This window comes from Glycine max, chromosome 5 (genome assembly GCF_000004515.6).
Source record: "Glycine max cultivar Williams 82 chromosome 5, Glycine_max_v4.0, whole genome shotgun sequence".
Lineage (NCBI taxonomy): Eukaryota > Viridiplantae > Streptophyta > Magnoliopsida > Fabales > Fabaceae > Glycine > Glycine max.
The window spans coordinates 38,137,445-38,157,570 of NC_038241.2; the positions used below are offsets into that span (position 1 = coordinate 38,137,445).

At 33.3% G+C, this 20,126-nt stretch overlaps 2 protein-coding genes across 3 annotated transcripts; both read right to left on the minus strand.

Annotated features, from left to right (window-relative positions):
- Positions 1–272: 272 nt before the first annotated feature.
- Positions 273–6,966, minus strand: LOC100788653 (uncharacterized). Of its 2 annotated transcripts, XM_003524276.5 has the most exons (9): positions 6,745–6,966; positions 6,405–6,547; positions 5,095–5,186; positions 3,809–3,956; positions 3,055–3,186; positions 2,802–2,954; positions 889–2,481; positions 633–802; positions 273–548 (listed from the first exon to the last, which is right to left on the minus strand). In XM_003524276.5, the coding sequence occupies exons 2-9, from the start codon at positions 6,519–6,521 to the stop codon at positions 404–406; spliced, it is 2,550 nt and encodes an 849-aa protein (XP_003524324.2). In that variant the 5' UTR covers positions 6,522–6,547; positions 6,745–6,966; the 3' UTR covers positions 273–403. The 2 variants fall into 2 exon arrangements, with proteins under 2 accessions (XP_003524324.2, XP_040871550.1); XM_041015616.1 differs by lacking the exon at positions 6,745–6,966 and having other exon boundaries at positions 6,405–6,726.
- Positions 6,967–14,319: 7,353 nt separating this feature from the next.
- On the minus strand, positions 14,320–19,605 carry LOC100789188 (phosphatidylinositol 4-phosphate 5-kinase 1). Its single transcript, XM_006580301.3, has 8 exons — positions 18,264–19,605; positions 17,997–18,161; positions 17,664–17,829; positions 17,421–17,531; positions 17,130–17,323; positions 16,903–17,033; positions 16,771–16,810; positions 14,320–15,736 (listed from the first exon to the last, which is right to left on the minus strand). Exons 1-8 carry the CDS (start codon positions 19,292–19,294, stop codon positions 15,436–15,438), a joined length of 2,139 nt encoding a protein of 712 aa, XP_006580364.1. The 5' UTR covers positions 19,295–19,605; the 3' UTR covers positions 14,320–15,435.
- Between the last annotated feature and the right edge of the window lie 521 nt (positions 19,606–20,126).

A 20,126-nucleotide genomic window follows, 5' to 3' on the forward strand; every position in this document is an offset into this window, starting at 1 on the left:
GATAAGATAGGTTTTTTTATCTTGAGATTTTTTATTTTTTTAAAAAGATTGCAATGTGAAACAATCCTTCTTAGTATTCTTTTTTATTATTATTATTGTAAAACTTAACAACTTCATCTTTAGAAGTTGTATATATAAATCTTAATTATCAATTTAGATATTTTTTGTCGTACTAGTTGTATATACGTGTGTACATGCAGTGTTCCATTATCCTATATTTCGTACATTAGCCATATCGTGGCCTGCTGGGTGGTGGTAGAAAACAGCGCATATCTGTATATTCTCGTCCATTTGTTGTATATAGCTTCAGTTAACTGGAATGTGTAACCAACGAGTTGAAACTATTACCTTTTTTTTCCTTCAATAATTATCATTATTTGAATATAAGAGACCCAAATCCTAATCACTTTAACTTGATCCTTTCAGCGGGATAAACCCCCTTCGTTGTACTTCTCTTTACTTTCCGAGTAGATTTTTTCTGAATCTTCTCTTTGCCTTTATGACTAGATGCCATACTTGGTTGTGGAGCTTTTTCCCCGCCATTCCTCCTATCAAATAAAAGACCAAAAAGTCAAATCAATGGACTAATTGAATCAGCACTACCTGCCACAAAAAACGGGTCAAACACAAACCTTAGGTGCATAATCATGAATAACAAACCAACAGCAGCTGCACCACCCAATACTGATCTTAGCAGTAGCCTCTTTTGAGGTTTTGCTTTTGGTATTTCTTTACCTTCCTCTTCTGTTCCAGCTAAATTTTCAAATATGTGCACCCTCTCATCTTCTGGTTTTATTTCTTTCTATATAACAAAATTGCAAAACAGATTCAATTTACAAACGGAAATGATTGACACAGAATGCCTGAAAAAGGGTCAAAATAACTTACTTTAAGATGCACCACACGAGTATGTTCTGAACGATAAACAGGATCCTTTTCATATTGACATGCTTGATGATCACCATTCAATTCAAGTTTTGAGTTTATACAAGATTCAGGACTTGGTATGTCATCATCACAGTTGGCAGGAACTACAACTCCATTGGTTAACATATCTAGCACTCTCTGACCTTGCTCTTCATTGTCTTCAGTTGTGTCACCTTTGAAGAAATCATTAGGGTCATCCCCAAGAGTGGAACATTTTTCACAGTCATCAGCAGCTAGAGCATTTGAGGCCAGAGCCAGAGAGTCAATGCTTAGCTCTTTACCATCAGTGTCCAACTTAACAACAGTTGACATTAAGACTTCAGAAGCTTTTTGTTTGCAAGGTGTAATTTCCTCACGCGATCCATCCTCCAAAATATGCGAACTTTTCTCATCTTTATATGATGTTATAGCACATTTTCCTTTCTGATCCCATTTACAAGACTCAGGTAAATCATAAGACTGACAGGACAGTGACTCCTGAGATTGGTAGCAACTAGCATTATCCAAATCAAGTTGAGAATCTCTCTCTTCATATGCTAGAAACATTTTCAGTGAAGTTGAGCTAGCTTCATTGCTATGAGGAACAATTCCATCTAGAGAATTAGTATTGCAGAAGTAACAACCAGGTGAATATAACAAAGTCTCAGTTTCCTCAAATTTCTTTACAGAATAAGAATATCCTGCGCTAGAAATGATTTGATACAGCATGTCCTTACATTTTACTATGCCTTGAGATTCATGTTCTTCTTTTATCTTGTCCCATTGACCATTCTTGTCACTGTGCACTTTGAAAGACTCAATATTCTTAAAATTGTTCTGTGCATCGACTTGATCTCCCAAGTTCAGCACTTCCCTTGAATAACAGTTCATGCAAGCTACTAGCAGAGCCTCATTGTCATCACCAATTTCAAATAATTTACCATTTTCAGCAGTCTGTGGAGTTGGATTTGAACCATGAGAGCTGGCACTTTGATATACATTTGGTGTACTATTTTCTTCATTAAACAGATCAGTGTCCTTCCTATCTTTTGTTAGCAAGCTAGCATCCCTTTTACCTGGTGTTTTGTCATTCTTAGGAGTTACAATGACAGAAGCATTACTGCTTAACGACACATGCTCAAAGTAATCAAAGTCCATAATACTTCTACTTTCTTGGACTTGTTCCATTCCAGTATCTAAATGAGATGTCATATCAATAAGGTCGGCATGTAAATCCCCACTGGTAGGAGATGATGACCAAGTCAGCTCACAATCATGCTCTATATCCTCAGAGCAATGATATTGCAATGATTCCATTGAACATAGCAACTCAAAGTCATCATTAAATATTTCATTTCTCCGTTGGTTTTGGATGTCCAATTGATCTAACTCTTCGGGCAAATAAACATGTTCAACCATTGGAGAGGCTATGCTGTTGTTTATGTCTGATGAATAATCATACAAGTCATCAGTATGTAAGTCATCAAATTGAAGCACTAGAGGTTTGTTTTCTGTATTCCCAGATTGATCTGAATATGTCTCATAATCTTTGGTGGAGTCTGTAATGGGGTAACCCTACAGAAGCAGCATGCTTTAGAAATACAAGTAGCAAAATGATTTGGTAGAAGTAGAAGCACAAGGTACAGCGCATGACGTTCCCATAAATGCATACTCATTGACAATTTATTTACTTGTTCTTTTGTGGTTAAATTGGATGCCAAAACACTTGGATACAAGAACAAGAGGATTGGTGGATTGGTGGGGAATTCAACCTCAAACATTATTATCACACCCAAGTCTTAAAAAGAATTAGGCTGGTGCTAATTGAATCAAAGGTTCGTTGGCATAGCACTTTAATGTTTTGTTTTAATTGATTAGTGAATTCAAGGACAAACCTGTCTAGATTTTCTTCTTTCATGCTTTTGTAAGTAATAGCTACCGGAGGAATCAGCAAGGATGCTGTGTGATAGCTCTATGCTTCTACGCCTGCATCCAACCAAATCCTTGGGCATGGCCACCATACAGGTCACAATGTCAAAATCTGGAACCTGTCACCACGTTTCTACATTAGCAAAGACCGTTATTTAGAGAATAAAATGCAAGGGCAAGTAAATTATGATTGTGAGGAATATTATGAGACTCTCTTACATTTATATTCATAGATCTAGATTTTTTGGAGAATGAGCGTATACACATGCAAACTTTTCGAGTATTTCTTCTCTCAACTACATCTGATGGAGAGAAGAGGTCAACGCCAGTCAATCCCAAAATTTTGCAAATCTGCAAATTAAAAGATACTGAGATTACTTTGATCATTTTTACCTGTTTACATCATTCAAAAGTTGGAAATATAAATGAATAAAATGAGGTTTCAGAGTTTGTCTTTCTTGTATTCCTATGCTTACATCAAGAGATTTTCTACTATTTCAAATAAGTCAGTATCAACATAACATACAGAGATTTCAAACTAAAATTGATATGATCTAGTGGTCAATAATTATTGTGTCTTCATGCCATGAGTAACACTAAAAATCATCAAGGGGATGCAATTCGATTACATTAGAAAGGGAAAGGAAGAACTAAAGAATGGTTGAGCAGAACTTCATAAGTATAAACATCCACAGAACTGCGTTTCAATTTGGGTTCAAATTACAAAAGCCAGTACCATTTTCCACACAACCGCATGCCTCTAAATTCAAATGAAATATCAACGAAAATTGCTGGTATCAGAACATTACTGAAAATATAATTTAACTATATTCTGGTAATAAGTGTCACTGATCTGTTCGATCACTTCAAAAAGCATCTAACAATATTCTCTTATAAATTGGAAGTAAGGAAAATTTAGCAATTGTTCACTTAATTTGTCAAAAGGAGAAGATATGATAATCAAACAATTTACCTTCAGAAATGAATCAACATTAGAATAAGGCCTGTATCTCGCAATGTTTTTCTTAGAAGCAAATGGCTGGATTTTGTATGCTTTAATATGCCTTAACTCCATATGCTTTGCCAACAGCAATTTCCACACCACTTTTGATACTTGAAACCTGAAAACCAATTCAAACTGTATTCAGATTCCAAGCAATGTAAAGTGCCAATGCAGGGGCTACTTGTGTGATGCCTCTTGGGAGTTAGATTCTACTCACTAATCAGACATGAAAGTAGTCCCATCCTTTAATTTCCATACAAAAGAGACATAGTAAATTACACTCTTCAACTTATATTCTGGTGAAATCAAATTCTTATAAGGAGTTAATTTGAACATGTAGATTTGCCTGGAATAAAACATAAGAACATTTAGGATTTACTCTTCAGAAATAGAATAGAATTATAGCACAAAGATTTTCACAAATGAATGTTAGAATCGTGAATCGATAACGGTTGATTTGTTTATATTTGAAAAGGTAAATTTATGGTGTAATTTTTATTAGTTTTTTTTATTCAGAAACTATCATTTTCAATTTATCAAAGAAGTATCAAAATATATTTTTTTCAAGGTTTTTTCTGAAAACGTACATAATTAGTATAATTTTTCAAACACATCTTTTAATTTTTTTTTTAAAAAAAATCTTTTACTTAAAAAGATAGAAACAGTCCATAAAAAGATTTTCTCCAACTCCTACTATTTTCCATCCAGGTGGTGAAAATCGTATGTGTTAGTCGTTCACTAATATTTTTTTGGTCACATTCTCTCAAGCTTTATCGTCAAATTTTTTTACTTTAATTGTTTTAATAATTAGTAATTTTAATTATTAGTAGTTTTAATTGTCTTCTATCCAAAATTAACCAACAAAAAGAATCATCTAATGTGCCTTCTATTTGATGGGTTTTTTTTATAGAGATATCTGTATAAGAATGAGATATATTATGTGGAAAAACTTCATCAATATTTTATTCATATTCAATCTAAGTTTTTATGGATAAACTTTAAACCCTTCCTTCGATCCCCTCTCATCTAGGGTAGGCATCTTAATCTCCATTACAAGTTTAAAAGCTACATTAAACATGCTAATAATCTTAACAGTTTTGAGAAACAATTCAAATTTCCAATTTTTAATAGATTAGAGGTAAGCATAATATATTATAAATTGTTTTTCAGAATATCTCGAGCTTAATATGTTAACAGCAATTTAAAAAAAAGTTTCAAACAAAATTGTCCATCAAACATAGTATCAATATACGTACAGCAATTCTCCATCAGCAAGTAGTTCTGATATAATGAGTTGCTCATCTAGTCTTATCTGCAACACTTCTCCTAGCCAGATTCTCGTTTGAGTCTGTAAATTGGAAAACAAATTAGCTACAGCTATAACGAACAAACCATATCATCTAAAAATCAGTGACAAGGAAAAGGGAAAGAAAACAACTTATAATATTATATGGTGCAAGATTTATTTACGAACACTGAACCAGAGAACTACTGATCATGTCTCACGGCCAGAGGATGAAAAACAATTATGATTCTCTAGTGATTAATACTTGATGATGTGTTTCTCTAGCAACTTCTATATCTGCCTGTATTTATTCGTTAGACGTACAATGAAGAAGTTCGTTCAACCTTTAACTTTACATGGTTTAAAAGCTGAAGTTTGCACCAACATTACCACCCCAAATTCCACATTGAAGAAGAGAAAGCTCCTCCATAAATAAGCAAGAGTTGTTTCTTTCTTTACTTTAATTTTGATACACTAAAAATATTTTTACTCTATCATCAAACAATGAGAAATTATCCTAAATTTGATTTTTAAAGTAATTATAATAAAAATTATCAATGTTCAATTATATGACATGATTGAATTACAGAGTAAAAAACCTAATACTTTTTCGGTCTATTCCATTTTTTTATTTTTTTTTATACGGATAATTTCAGAAATAAGGAGTTATCTTTTTTCCCACAAATTCTCTACCAGTATCAATTGGCTATAACTACCGGATATTTCTCAAACATTAACAGCCATAGCAACAGTGTATCATCTCAACTTCTCATTTTCTAATAAACCAAATTTTATCCACCCATTTTTGTATACTTACCTAACTTATCAGTTCAAAATGAATTTCATTAAATATCGATAAAATTTATGAGAACACAAAACATCTCCACTTTTTCTATGCCCTGTTGGAAGGACTTACACAATACTAGTACAATACTACAATAGCAATACATAAGCCTCGTAGAGCCAAATCTTAAAACACAACAAAATCAATATGCACAACTTAAATTGATATGCAATTATACATATCCAAATCCCGATTCCCGATTCTACATCAAAGCAACTCAATCTATGGTACCACAAGAACTAGAAAGAATATATATATATATATATATATATATATATATATATATATATATATAATTCTGTTATTCTACCATGTGCTCAGACTATTTGCCAAAGAATCTACACAATCTGATTCTAAAAGCAAACAATACAATGGTTGCAAAATCGCAATTAGAAACAATCATCAAAACAGTGAAAGTGAAAGAGAGAGTGATAAACCTGGAGGAATGCATCATCAAGTTCACGAAAGTTGGATTCGGCAGAAGAAGAAGACGAAGCGATTCTGAAGAGTTCGGGTGATGGAGCAGTTTGCGATGAGGAATCCTCACAAACCATTGCTCTGTTCTGCTTTCCCCCCAAAACTGATAGACCCAATTCAATGCGTAAGTAATAGCCGACACACTTTTATATAGAACGTGTTTGGATACAAGATTAAAAGAACAGTTTTTGAGAGCTTCTCTCTGTTTTTCCACACATAGAAGCTCTCAAAAACACCAATACCTTATATCCAAACATATCCATAATACTAGTACGTAACAAGCTGGTACCTAGCACTTACATTTTAGTATTGGTTTGGTTTGTGTTCCACTGTTTCCTGTGACGGACAAAAAGTGGTGTGTCACAAAAGACACACCGGGGATTCGGGCTAGTGGCCTTTTTAGCTGTCCTCAGAATATAAAAGAAGGTTTGAAAGCTGAAATGAAATAGTGTAAGTACATCATTCGATGAGGTCCTAGTTATAGTTATTAAGCCACACTTTCTATTTGCAACCACGCTTTCGATCCTGTGTTTCGTTTGGTAGATGGGTCAACATCTTTTTCTTCCCTGTCATCTCCTTCAATAATTATAAATAAATACCATTATGTGTGTTCTCCCATCCTATGTTTATTTTAAGGGGAAAATAAATAATTAGTATTGGTATTATTATTTCTTTCTTAAATAAATGTTCTCATGTGTGAAGTGTGAACACTAATTAGTTTGCAACAGGTGTTACTTTTGAATTACAAAAAGTATGTATTCCTTATTTAATGTCATGTTTCGAGGAGTTGGTAATGTTATACTACTATACTAACTCGTAGGATTTTCAGACTGCCTTCTTTGACGTTTTTATTTCAACTGATAAGAATAAACGCCATTCTGATTGGTCCCACTAATGTTTCAATGATATATGAAACTAAAATTAAATCCAAATTCTTTTTTTGAACCAGAAAAATAAATTAAAACAAAACGATACAGTCAACTATCCTTTTTTCTATAAAAAATAATTATCTTAGGATCGATGACGAGAAAAGATTTATTGTGTCTTCCGTCATTAGAATGAATGTCTACATTAATTAACTTTGAATGAACCAAGTGTGTTCGGGTTTTATGATAGCTGGCAGGGTTATTTATTATAATTTTAAATACATTTTTTTGTTTCTTTAGTTTTTTTTCGTTTCTGTAAAAGAAAATTTTATTTAAGTCCTTTTTATTTTTAGTTCCTAGATAATATTTTTTTACTGTTCAAAATGTTATTTAAAATATTTTCAGAAAAAATAAAAAAAAAATTTATAAAAACTAAAATGAAAAAAAAATTAAAAATAAAAAAATACTAAATTTCATGAACTGAAAAATATATTTAACCCTTTATTATATGCGTAACAGTTGCGGTGGAAAACCTGCCTGAGGCATTTAAGGTAGTTACGTGGAATGGGCATTGGGCATGGACCCGATCTAGCTCCCACAACCCACAACACATCATGCGGGGATTGCGTTACGTGTCCTCTCCATATGCACAACCTCGAAACTTGTCTCCATGTGATTCCCTTTTGTCTTGCACAACTCAAAACAATTATCAATTGGAATGAAATATGAAATCATGGATAGGATTTGGTTGCAGCTCAGAACTTTCCCTCCAACTCCAATCCTGCCAAAAGAAAAAAAATATATATGAAGAATGCATCTAGTTAAAGATCCAACACTGAATCTGTGAAAATCATATTAGAACATAATAATAATGAATGAATCAATTCAGTGCCAAATTTGAATGACCTATCGGGAGCTAGTAAGACTGGTAGAAATTGGAAGTTTAGTGGTTAGACAAAGTCTTGTTATTTCTCACAAAAATTATAAAATTCAGCCACGCGGCTTTTTAGTTATTAAAGCATTTTGTTAGTTATTAGTATCAATATTAAATAATATATTATACCACCATTCTTACTTGTATTAATGTATGTTCTTCATTATATTACTTCCCAAAGTATATTTAATATACATTTTTATTAATAATATTAACCTATTTATATTTACTTATCATTCAATAATTGTTAGTAATAAATATTTAATTATTATTGTTATTATTATTCATTTGACTATAGAAACTTATAAAAGTTAAAGTATGAAATAATACTTTTAGAATTTAATTAGAAAATATTATTAGTATAAAAGTTTTTTATATCATCAAATCATATATCCTAAAATTGTTGATTTTTTGTAACAAAGTGTGTACCTATTCTTGAAAATTTGATGGCTCTAACTTGAACCAACCCAAACAAATACAAATGACTAGATCTTTTTGTGCATTATTTTGCTAAATTTTTGCATGTTTAATACTTACAATCGATCAGTTAGAGGTTGTGAGTTTTTAGAAAGTCAAAGTTATACTGGTATTACCTAGGATTCCTTCGATCACCACCTAATACCCCTTCGATAAGACAATACTCATTAATTCTCTTCATCCTCTTAAAAACTCAAGGATTAGACCTACCCCTTCGGCATGACTTAAGCACCATTTTCAGCATGGCCTAGTACCCTCTCAACCACAACTTGAAATCCCTTCAACATAGCCTAGTATATGCATGTGTATAAAAATGGTTAAATTTTTTAGGTAGCATATATTATTTTATTCACTCTCATTTATTGTGCTAATTATTTCCTTTACACATAAATCTAACCTAACTTGAGCATTAGAATATCTTTTGCAGATATCGTAAAAGATTGTTTGGTCAAATACTAAAAAAGAACACCAAAAAAAAGAGATGAACAAAATGAGAACTAAAATATCCAATTATCTTGTGACAAAATTATAAATAACAAAGATCCCAAATAAAATTAATGCAGATAGGTTGAAAATATTTACATTAATTTAACTCTAAAATTTAAAATTAAAACCTTACATTTTATCGAGAATATTTAAATTAGACCAACTAGTCTAATCCATTTTGTTAGTTCTCCGGCTAAGGTTCGTGCTTCAGCTAAAAAAGTTATGGAATTTGCATTTGTGCTCAAATCTGTTTCATAATAAGACACCTACTATTTTGTTCTTTATTTAAATTTTAGAATTAGCTAGCTCTATCCTTCTATAAAACAAAATATTTTTACAAAAGATGTTACTAAAAATCGGATATGACCACAACAGACAAATACAATTTATATTATTTCATTACAAATTTCTATTGCAATTGGAAACCAAGATTAACTCGTTTTATAAATATCATAATGTGCTAAAATATGTTATAAAGTTAAGCTATATAAGTTAAATTACAACAAATACAAACAAGTTTATTCTTGAACTGGCCTTTATAAAGGGAGGGAAACTGATGTTGAAAAAATCTTTTAAGTAACATCAAGTCCTCGTTAATCTGTTAAAAGAAAAAGAAAAATGCGATGAAAAGAATTGTATAAGAAAAAGTTCACATGCAAACAAAATTTTCACCATCTGATGGAACTCTTTTTTCTTCTTTATATTCTTAACAACACAATAATTAAATCAAGCATGCCTTTTTATTAGAGGAGACGGGGTGTCTAATCAAGCGTGGCTATTAATAGTGATTCAGCACTCGTAGGCATTTTGGGTATGGCCCACAAAGAGTTAGATTAGATGGGCTGGTTATTGGACTATGGATCGGAGCCTATGACAGATCACACAATTGTGAGTCCAGTTTCATCTATCTGGGTTGGGCCTGCTCATCAGAATAAAGCAATGAATTTGGTTTTCTTAAAATACTTTTATGATATTATTTGGTTTTCAATTTGTTATAAAAACATTATTCTTTTATAGATTGTAATATTTTAAAAATCCAATTATCCCAAAAAAAATAATTAAAACAAAGTAAAAAGTATTTAATTTTTCTTTCTTATTTTTGTCTCCTGTAAATGTTTATAGAGAAACCAATCTAACTGGATTCCAACTACAACTGCATACGAGACCAGTTTTAACTTTCCTTCTACGTTAGCTCCTGAGTTGAGTTAGAAGAAAGTAATAAATGAGAATGACATATGTGGCACCATCCATAATAAGGCTGAAAAATGGATTTCAAAATGAGGCTTTTCTAAATTAATTAAATTTATTGTGATTTTATTTAAAAATTCATCTTTCAAATTTTTTTTAGATATAAAGTTACTTATCAAGGTACATTAGTTATTTTTCAATAATAAAATTAATTATTTAATCTTTATAAAAATATTGTCAATCTTAAAAAAAATCATTTTGAAAAACTTATTTTCAGTTAAACACGTAAAATCCCGATAAAAACATTCAATTATACAGACTAGCTTTTGTAAATTATATAACATTGAAAATCCAAGCAAAGTGTCATTTTCTATTTGCATTAAGCTTTTGTTTATCAATTCTTTTAACTTATTATCAAACTATTCATTGTATAAAGAAATTCAATTATAGTCAACAAAAAATGTTTAATTATACAAAATCATATAAAAAGTTGAAATTGGGAGAAAGAAAAATCACAGTATAACTTCTATTATTCCTTTTTTTCTATGATGTGATAAAAAGTTTTTTTTAATTTTGATAAATAATAAGTAAATATGTAAAGTGTTTTTTTATCATTTGTAGTAATTGATTGAAGTCATAATATTTTATATTTTTTATTCACAAATCTGAGACCTTTTTTTAATTATACCAAGTTCAGTTTCATTCCGATAAATAACAGGTTGGTATGAAAAAAATGTTAACATGGTTTAATTTATTAGCATATTCTTAATAAAACTATATTTTAACCCCTCTTTCTATTTCCATTGAGTATCCTATTTTAGCAACTGCTAGTGCTATGGCACAAACAACTAACTTTCCAGTTGCACGATATTAGGTAGGCAGAATGTATTTTTCTGACGGTTTCAGCTTTGGTGCCACAACTTGGGTGTCACGGGGCTAGGAATAGGATCATAAAAGTAAAATTCATGAGGCTATTCCAGCCTTATGGTGGTGTATCTTTACTTTAATGCTATGGTCCTAGACTTGTAGATTCTTTGACCTTTTAATTTTCTTCTTCCTTAACTTCACTTTTCTAAAGTAAAGAACACACCTAGTTGTTATTTTTTTTTTTTTTAAATAACTAGTTAGAATTAGTAAAAACACTAATAACAATATAGCATAAGATAACGATGAATAGGTTGTCAGTTCAAATGATATTCAATTCAATTTATTTAAATAAGGTTTTGAATTTGAGTTTTATGTTTGAAAAATATAATTAATTAAATTTTTTGATAGAAATTAATTATTAATAAAATAAATAAATATTTTATATGAATGATGCTTGATAAAAAAAAATATAACATAACTAAAAACTCACAATGATAAAATGACCAAACCAAAAATACAAAAATGAGATCCAAACATAATGGAATGATGGTAATTATCAAGTCTATAGCATTCGGACTAAGCCCTGCTTCATTCTTTGTTAATATTTCATTTACTTTTCGTTTTGTCTCTTATTGGGTTCTTTTAAATGTTACAAATCTTACATTTGCACTCCTATTCTAGCAAAATTAAATAAGTAGTCATGTTTAAAAGAAATGATAAAAAAAAAGACTAATAAAATGATAATTTTTATGAGTTTCGTTTGAAAAAAATGGAAGGAATCAAATTGCATCATTAATAATTTTATACAGAACGTATTTTTTTTATCAATTTAATATTAAAATATAATTGCATATTACCTTCACTGTTTCTATCAAAATTTATAAAAACTAAACAAATATGAATATTTAATCACAGACTTCTTATTTTTATATCTATGTTTTTTTTATCATTTTATATATTTATATTTTAAAGATATATATTATGTCAATTTTGGTGCATATTAATGGAGTATTAAATAACTTTATATTAATACGTAGTATAAGATTTTATATACACGATCAATATGATAAAAACGTAGTCTAACAATATATTTAAAGACAAAATTACTCAATAAAAAGTTATTACACGGTACGCATGATAGTTAGTATAAATTGTAGTGGTGTAATTTGATCAATTGTAATTAAAAAATAGACAAAAGAAAAATCCTTTATTTTTAGGGGAAAAAAACTTAATTAAGTTAAATATAATTAAAAAACGTTTTGCTTTAAATATTATTGTATTTTAAAACACTTGATGGTGTTATGTTAGTAATAATTAGTCAAGAGACAAGAAAAAGAGATGCAATTCATGACCAAAATTAAAATTTATTATTTTATCGAAGTAATGGAGTTAATTTATTATGTTTTTGTTATTTACTTTTCTGATTTCTTCTTTGGATTCATAAAGCGACATCATTTATTCGGTGAAAAAATCATTTGTTTAACGTCATGAAACCACTACTTTATTACCAGCATTAAAAATTCACCGAAAAACAATTCATCCACCAATCGCGTTCTGCAATCAACTGGAGTCTTGGAGCGTTATTTGAATGTTGATTTTGCAGTGGAGTAATTTTGAATTTTGGTTTTTACTATTTTAATTTTATCTCCTCTGACTTATATTCGAGTCAAGTAAAGAAAAAGAAAAAAAAATCTCCTACCAAACAACTTAAAAATCATCATATTTTTATTATCTATAAATTATTATAATGAAATAAAAAAATTGTTCTTCTTTTAATATATTTCTAGATTCATCTTTGTATATATAATATATTTTTTCATACATATACTAAGTTAATTAGTGTCTTTGTGATCCTACAGTTGATGTTAAAGTATGGTATGATGACTTTAAATCTCACACTGAACACTTTTTTCAATTTTCAAACTTTATTTTCGATCATCATGTAATTTCATTAATTTTAAAAATATGAGTGCTCAATTTGAATAATTAAAATTAAAGGGATTAAAATCACTCATTTAATAAATTATTAAAAATACAAATAAACCTATTTTGTATTCTCTTTCTTTCCTCTACTTTCTTTTCCTAATGAAACAAGATTTTATGGTATGTTTGGTAGGTTAGAAGTAGTTTGAAAAGAAAAGAAAAAAAGGAGGGAAGTGTGCAGAAATTGATAATTTTTTTTTTCGTTTAGTACAATAGAAAAGGTCAGAGATTTTAAAAATTTGTGGGATCATGCAAATGAATTTCTCCACTAAATGTGAAGTGTGCTCTCGTTGTATGACAAAATCAATTAACTATCCTTTAAACATGTTCTGGTCTCTAGTATGCTACTTTATTAGGTTTATTGCATCGAAGGTATTATTTGCTTCCGCACCGGTCAAAGCCTCACATTTTGTCCTTAAAAAGTATCTCAATAATTAAGGAGTACCTTTAACCTTAATTTTTAAGTAATGTAAGATTATTTTAGTGAATGGGAGCAATAACCTCATTTTTTTTTCTAACCTACTTATTTTTACTTTATTTTCTTCCTTACCCCTAAATTTTTTTTATAAACCAAACACATAATGTGACAATGTATGCAACCGAAGATTTGAGAAGAAAAAAATGTTACATCTATTAAACGTGATTGGAATATATCTTTCTAGTTACATATTTTATATTAAAGAACGTTAAGCTACTAACCGTATAACCAAGCAAGCCCTAGTAAGCATCAAAAGCATATAATAAAATAGGAAAAGTTGCGAAGTGGTAGTGCAATCAGATTACAGGTAGAGGCCACTAGATGAGATGGTGGTGATTCATGCAGCTCAGCTTTTGTGTCACTGATGACAACGAACTGGGAAGGGGGAGAGGTAGAGGTTCAATTCCATTGCAACGTGAAAAATAAAAATGTATACATAATTGATAATCATCCAATATTGGTATTTGGTATTATAATACTGCCTTATGAAAAGACAGCAACAAAAGAAACTTCATTGACCAACCAAATTCTATCATAAATAATCAATGTGAGTGGGTGAATCAAATCTAGTGTTGTCAGAAGAAATTGGAAACCAACAACAGATACCAAGTAGACAGTGCCAGATTCAGTCTAATTACTACTATTCTACAAGGATGTTTCACTCGCACTAGTGTCGGACATTGTCACGCTCAAAAACTGCCAAATCACAGTAGGATCTGTTTGCCAACACAAAATCCACTATTCTCTTCCTCCTTCTGATTTGACCACATGAGTGATGAGATATCAATATCACTATTTTTTTGGTCTTTGTGGGGTCACTTGTATTGAGTGAAGCAGAGACTTCTCTGTCAAGTTCCATCATTTTTCTCATTATTAAAATGCCGAGGCATAACATGCATAGATAGCTATCGGATGCCAAACTGGTCCACACACAGGTCCACATTGACGTGATTGCTTTTGTCGTCTTGTTTGCATCTACCTCTCGGTATTGTTCAAAATAAGTAAAAGGGTCACATTACCATTACCATACACCACTGTGTATTATTGTTATATTCTGCTTTTTCAAACTTCGTTTTTGCAAGGGACATGAACCAACGAAACACCCACCTCTTCCCTTTCCTTTCTTGTGCTTTTCTCTTCTTTTCATGCATTGCTGCAAAAGTTTTAAAAAAATCCGTTTGAATGCACATCACAGAGACACAAAGAGAGAGGTTGAGGGCCACAAGGGGCCCCCCCTCTTGGAACTTTTCTTTCTTGCTCAACTCTTTTTGATTGCTCCAACCAAAAATGTTTATGTTCAATTCAATTCTATTATCAATCTTTTGACTGTCTGTCTGTACAGTTATTACCTCCCCTCCCGGGTCAATTTGAATCTCTCTCCACACCCCACAATGTCTACATCCATAACAAAAGCAATAAAATAAAAAAGAACTCTAATCACATGCCATGTACAAGCTAGTGTGACAATCCCTCTCCCCCCAACTAAAGTGAAAAAAATGTCATTCGTGTCCCAATTCGACCATTATATTTGCAATGGCTATGAGAAAAATTTAGCCATCAACAACAACCATGATGTTTTCCAATCTACATGTGTGTTTAGATCACCCATATTTGTAGCATTTCCGGGTACATGGAATATCACCTTAGCAAAAGCCAGAGTTGGTCCCGGTTCACATTCTATACTCCTTTGGTCACCCAAGCATATCATTTTGTCATTTATCCTCTACAAAGATTCTGTGAATGAAATCCCTAAACCTTTTAGAGTATAGCTTGGGATCAACAGCTGAGATAGAGGCGGAGTCCACTTGTAGTGACTTGTATGCATGTTCAATCTTTTTACTAATATCATAGTCTTGGAGAATGTCAATGATTCCAAAGTAGAGGATTACATCAGAGATTTGGCTATTACTCTCTGAATTGATACTTCCACTAATTGTTTGGTGATCCAATCCAGTCTTGCACACACTCTCAGCTCTGGCAGGCATGTTCATTCCCAACCGAATTAGAGGTCCCCTGGAATATTAATTAAGAATCACAATTATGGATTAAGAATTTGCATAATTTGGATCCAAACCATATGTCAGGCCAAACAGAAACAGGATTACTGAGTTTACAAGTAGTAGTGATTTTCCTGAAAGTAAACTAGATTTACACCATGGACTTAGGTTTGTAAGAGAGAAAAAATTGGTGGAACGTTTCCAAACAATGAAAATATTTATCATTTGGCACACAAATATATCTACCAAGTTTCATGTCCTAGAAAACATTCTGATCCATCAAAATCCCTGTCAGCTACCATTTGGCTGTTGAAAAGAAAGCTATGCCCTTACTTTAAAAAAATCAAAAAAGACCCCACCAACATTTTGATTCAAATGTCAACAAAACTAACTCCAATTTTGGTAGTACAACTCAGGTAGGTCACCTTCGGTGCATCTCAATTCTCAGCCATTGCCATCATATTCTTAAAAAGAAACCAACAAGTCACCCTAAATCATAGATGGACAGGACTAGAGAATGGCAAATATAATGCTCATTCATCAGCTAGTGATTTGTTTGTACCCAACTTGCGGCCACATCCTCTTGGCATTTTGCAAACGCATGGGCCAAATTGAAATTTTGAAACAGAAAGCATTTAGTCTCTCCATGTTCTAGACCGGGGACCATATCAAGGACATGACACATGGATACAAGGAAAGTAATTGCCACCAAGGGGTACAAAAAAGAGAACGATGTTAAAGCCAAAAAGGTTATCCCCCATATAAATCATCTAGGAGTAACATTTAGTAACTGAAAATTGGTGTATAGTTAAATCAATCCAGATTCTCCTGTTTGACTGTATTTGTACACGAAATGCTGAGTTGGAATTTGCATTAATAGTTCAAGCCAGAAACTGACATAAAGCGCATCAAGATTTCTCTAGATACCCAACCATCGTCTTCTATTAGATAATGAATGAAAAATCAAAGGAGCTTGAGAACAATTTAAAACAATTAATAAATTTGTAACAAGAAGGAAGCTCAAATACGAATAAAGAGAAAAGAACTTACCGGCATGTGAGCATCTCATCATCAAGCATGTCTCTCTTGCCTGACAAATCAATAACCCAGAAGATTTTATATCCCTCCAGGATGATTTAACATTTGAAGAGGAATCAAAGAACTACACAACTATACAAATACCTGAATGTGAACTGCGTGGTGAACTTTTCATTTCATCAACTGAGCAATCATCACGAAAATGCAGGCCAATTAGAAGACTGTAATCCATGATACCCTCTGCCTCCAGGAACTCGCAGTCTCTATCAAGTTGCCTAAGCATAAGCCATTACATAAAACCAAGACAAGTAAGAAAACACAAAATTAAAACTCAGAAAATGAAAGAATGTGGAGCTTGGGAAAATCAATACCATATAAGCTCTTGAAACCAAGACTGTTCGAGGCGAAAGACAAAATTAAGATCAAGGTCTTTGAGAGTGGTATTCTCATCAATCTCCTCCCTTGGCTTATCCGTTGTTCGACCATGAGAAGAACCTTTGAGGTCAAACCTCTTGTGGATCCGGTACTCCGAGCAAAACACATTGCCCATTACAATAAACCGGGTCTGTTTTATACATAGCATCACAACTTTTTATTACATTTTAACAAGCCTTTAGATGGCACCTTAATTACTGCTGCAAAACTAAAATCTGAAACCATACCTTTTGACCTCCAACAGGTTTGACACAATGCACGCCCAGGAATGCCGTCACCAAAGAGTTCTTGTACTGACAAACATGTTGGTAGTAACTTGGAAGCATCCTTATGAGCACCTGACATGGACACCAACCAATCACTATTGAACACACATAAAAGAACCAAGTAACCAACCAAAGGTGAAAGCAAATTTCACCTCACTCAATTATAATGTCTTCAAATTAATGAATGCATTCCAATTAACTAACCTTGACTTCAGACTTCTTGACGGTCTTAATTATGAAGCGGTCGTCTTGAGTGAGATAAAAGATGCTTCCACTTTTGCCCGGAGAAGACATCTCCCTAAGTGTGTCACTTCCACAAATAGCAAGCATGTAATCCGCAGGATCTATGGCAAATAATTCCCTTAGATGTCTAAATACCCCAACAACCAACCAACCAACAAGTAACCACCAAGACACAGACACAATTAGTATACCATCCACAACCAATAACCAATCTTTCCTTACTAAGAAAAACAAAAACACATCAATCAATACAAAGAAAAACCAACACAGAAGAAAAATTGTTACTGTTCACACCTGAACACCATGGGACAATAGTCTTTCCACCTGAAGTCCACTGAATGATGCTGGGGTGTAAACTTAGACCCTTCCGGTGGGAACCTCGTCCAGAACTTCTCCTTAGGATCAAAATCCCCTGGCCTAAGCTCTCTCACAATAGAAGCATGCTTGACAACAGTGTACCTACAACAAAAACACCATAATTAAAAAAAAAAAAAAGAGAGAGAGATGAAACTAAACATAGCAAGCAAAACTCCAAAAAAGCAATAATAATAATAACAATACCTAATACCCAGTTGAAGATTAAGGATGAGATCATAATTCTTGTGCCCTCTGGACACAGTTTGACCAGGCTTCTTAACATCCCCACCGGCAGTACCATCAAGAGACCAACAAAGACTCTTATTATCTCCACCATTCTCAGATTCACCAGTAGTAGTAGTAGAAGTACCATCCCTGTAAAACATAGAAGCCTCCGCATTGTGAACAATGTCACAAGTTATGTCCCCAGCTTCACCGTCGAGCTCCCAAATGCAAATCCTGGGAAAACTCACACTCTTACAGCCATCCACCGAAGACCTCTTCATCTTCTCCTCACGTGCCTCTTCCACAAACTCCTTCCCCCAGTTCCCGGCGCACGTGCTCCCGTCACACCATGTGAAAACACCCTTACCCACAGGGACGCCATTCTCCCAATACCCTTCGTAACGGTTCCCATTCGCCCAAACCAGAACCCCCTTCCCCGAAATAACACCACCCCTCCACTCCCCGACGTACTCGTTCCCGTTCCGCCACGTGTACCTCCCTTCACCCTCTTGCAGGTTGCACCTCCACCAACCTTCGTACACGTCACCGTTACCGTATCTTTTCTCGCCGAAGCCGTGCTTTCGGTCGGCGACCCAGGAGCCTCTGTACATGTCGCCGTCGACGCCAATGAAGGATCCGAACCCGTCTATTCGACCCGACTTGAATTCGCCCTCGTAGGTGGCACCAGAGGGCCAGGAGAATCTCCCTTTGCCGCAAGCCTTGCCCTTCCGCCACTCGCCCTCGTACATGCACCCATCGGACCAGAGGTACTTGCCGGTGCCGTGCGGCGCGTTCCCCGACAGGGCGCCGCTGTAGATGTCGCCGTTCGGGAGGGACTTCTCGCCGCCGGAGGACGGAGACACCGCCGGGCTCACGCGCCGCGATACGCGAGTGGGGTGGCTGTTGTCGCTTCCCGGTTTGTGATGATGCTGTTGCGGTTTCTTCTTCTTGGCGCGAATGTGGATGTCTTCGTGGTGGGAGAGAGGGAGAGTGAGGAGGGTCTCTTGCATGGTATTGGTATCACCGGCGCCGGAGGGAAGCCGGAGAATTAACCAACGGCGGCAGCATTATCTCCGGCGAAGTGCAAAAACAAAAACAAAAAAAAGGAGAAAGAGAAATAAGACAAAGAGTGGAGGGAGGGAGGGAGGTTTGTGTTTTTGCTTTGCTTTAGTTGGTTTTTTCACCCATTGCTGCTGCAAAGCAATGTGTAATGTGTTGCTTTTTACGGTTTGTTTTTTCTTTCCAACATGTACGTCAATGTAATGTTGTACTACGATGTTTTTTTGGCAACGTTATTTGCTGTTGTGCTCCGTCACCGACGTTACCTATTCGTGTGTGTATTGTTATCATGATGATGTTAATACTATTATACTACGTAAAGTTTATTATTGGTGCTGTAGTAGTCATAATGAAAGGGCGAGGAAAGAAAGGTGGGCGTAGCTCATAACATAATCGCCACTAGTGCGGTGGTAAATGGCATGATGCTCAAATCACGTTTCAATTTACTATGTGATCCGTTACTAATAATACACCACTAGTATCTCTTTATGATCTCAAGTCATTTAATTAGGAAGAGATGGTAGTCTACGTAATATGATAAATTAAGATTCATATTTTGACCGAATGTCCATATTTAACTTCTCAAGATAAATTTGCCTTTAAATAAGAATACATGTGAAAAACAAAAAGAAAATAATTAAAAAAAATTATACAAAAAAGTTAATAAAAGCCATATAGTATGTTTGGTAATGCCTCGTCTACTTTGGACATGGATTCACATAATCAATAAAAGCCTTGTTCTGCGTTTTCTTCCAACTTTTGACGTGAATTTGAGGGCGAACA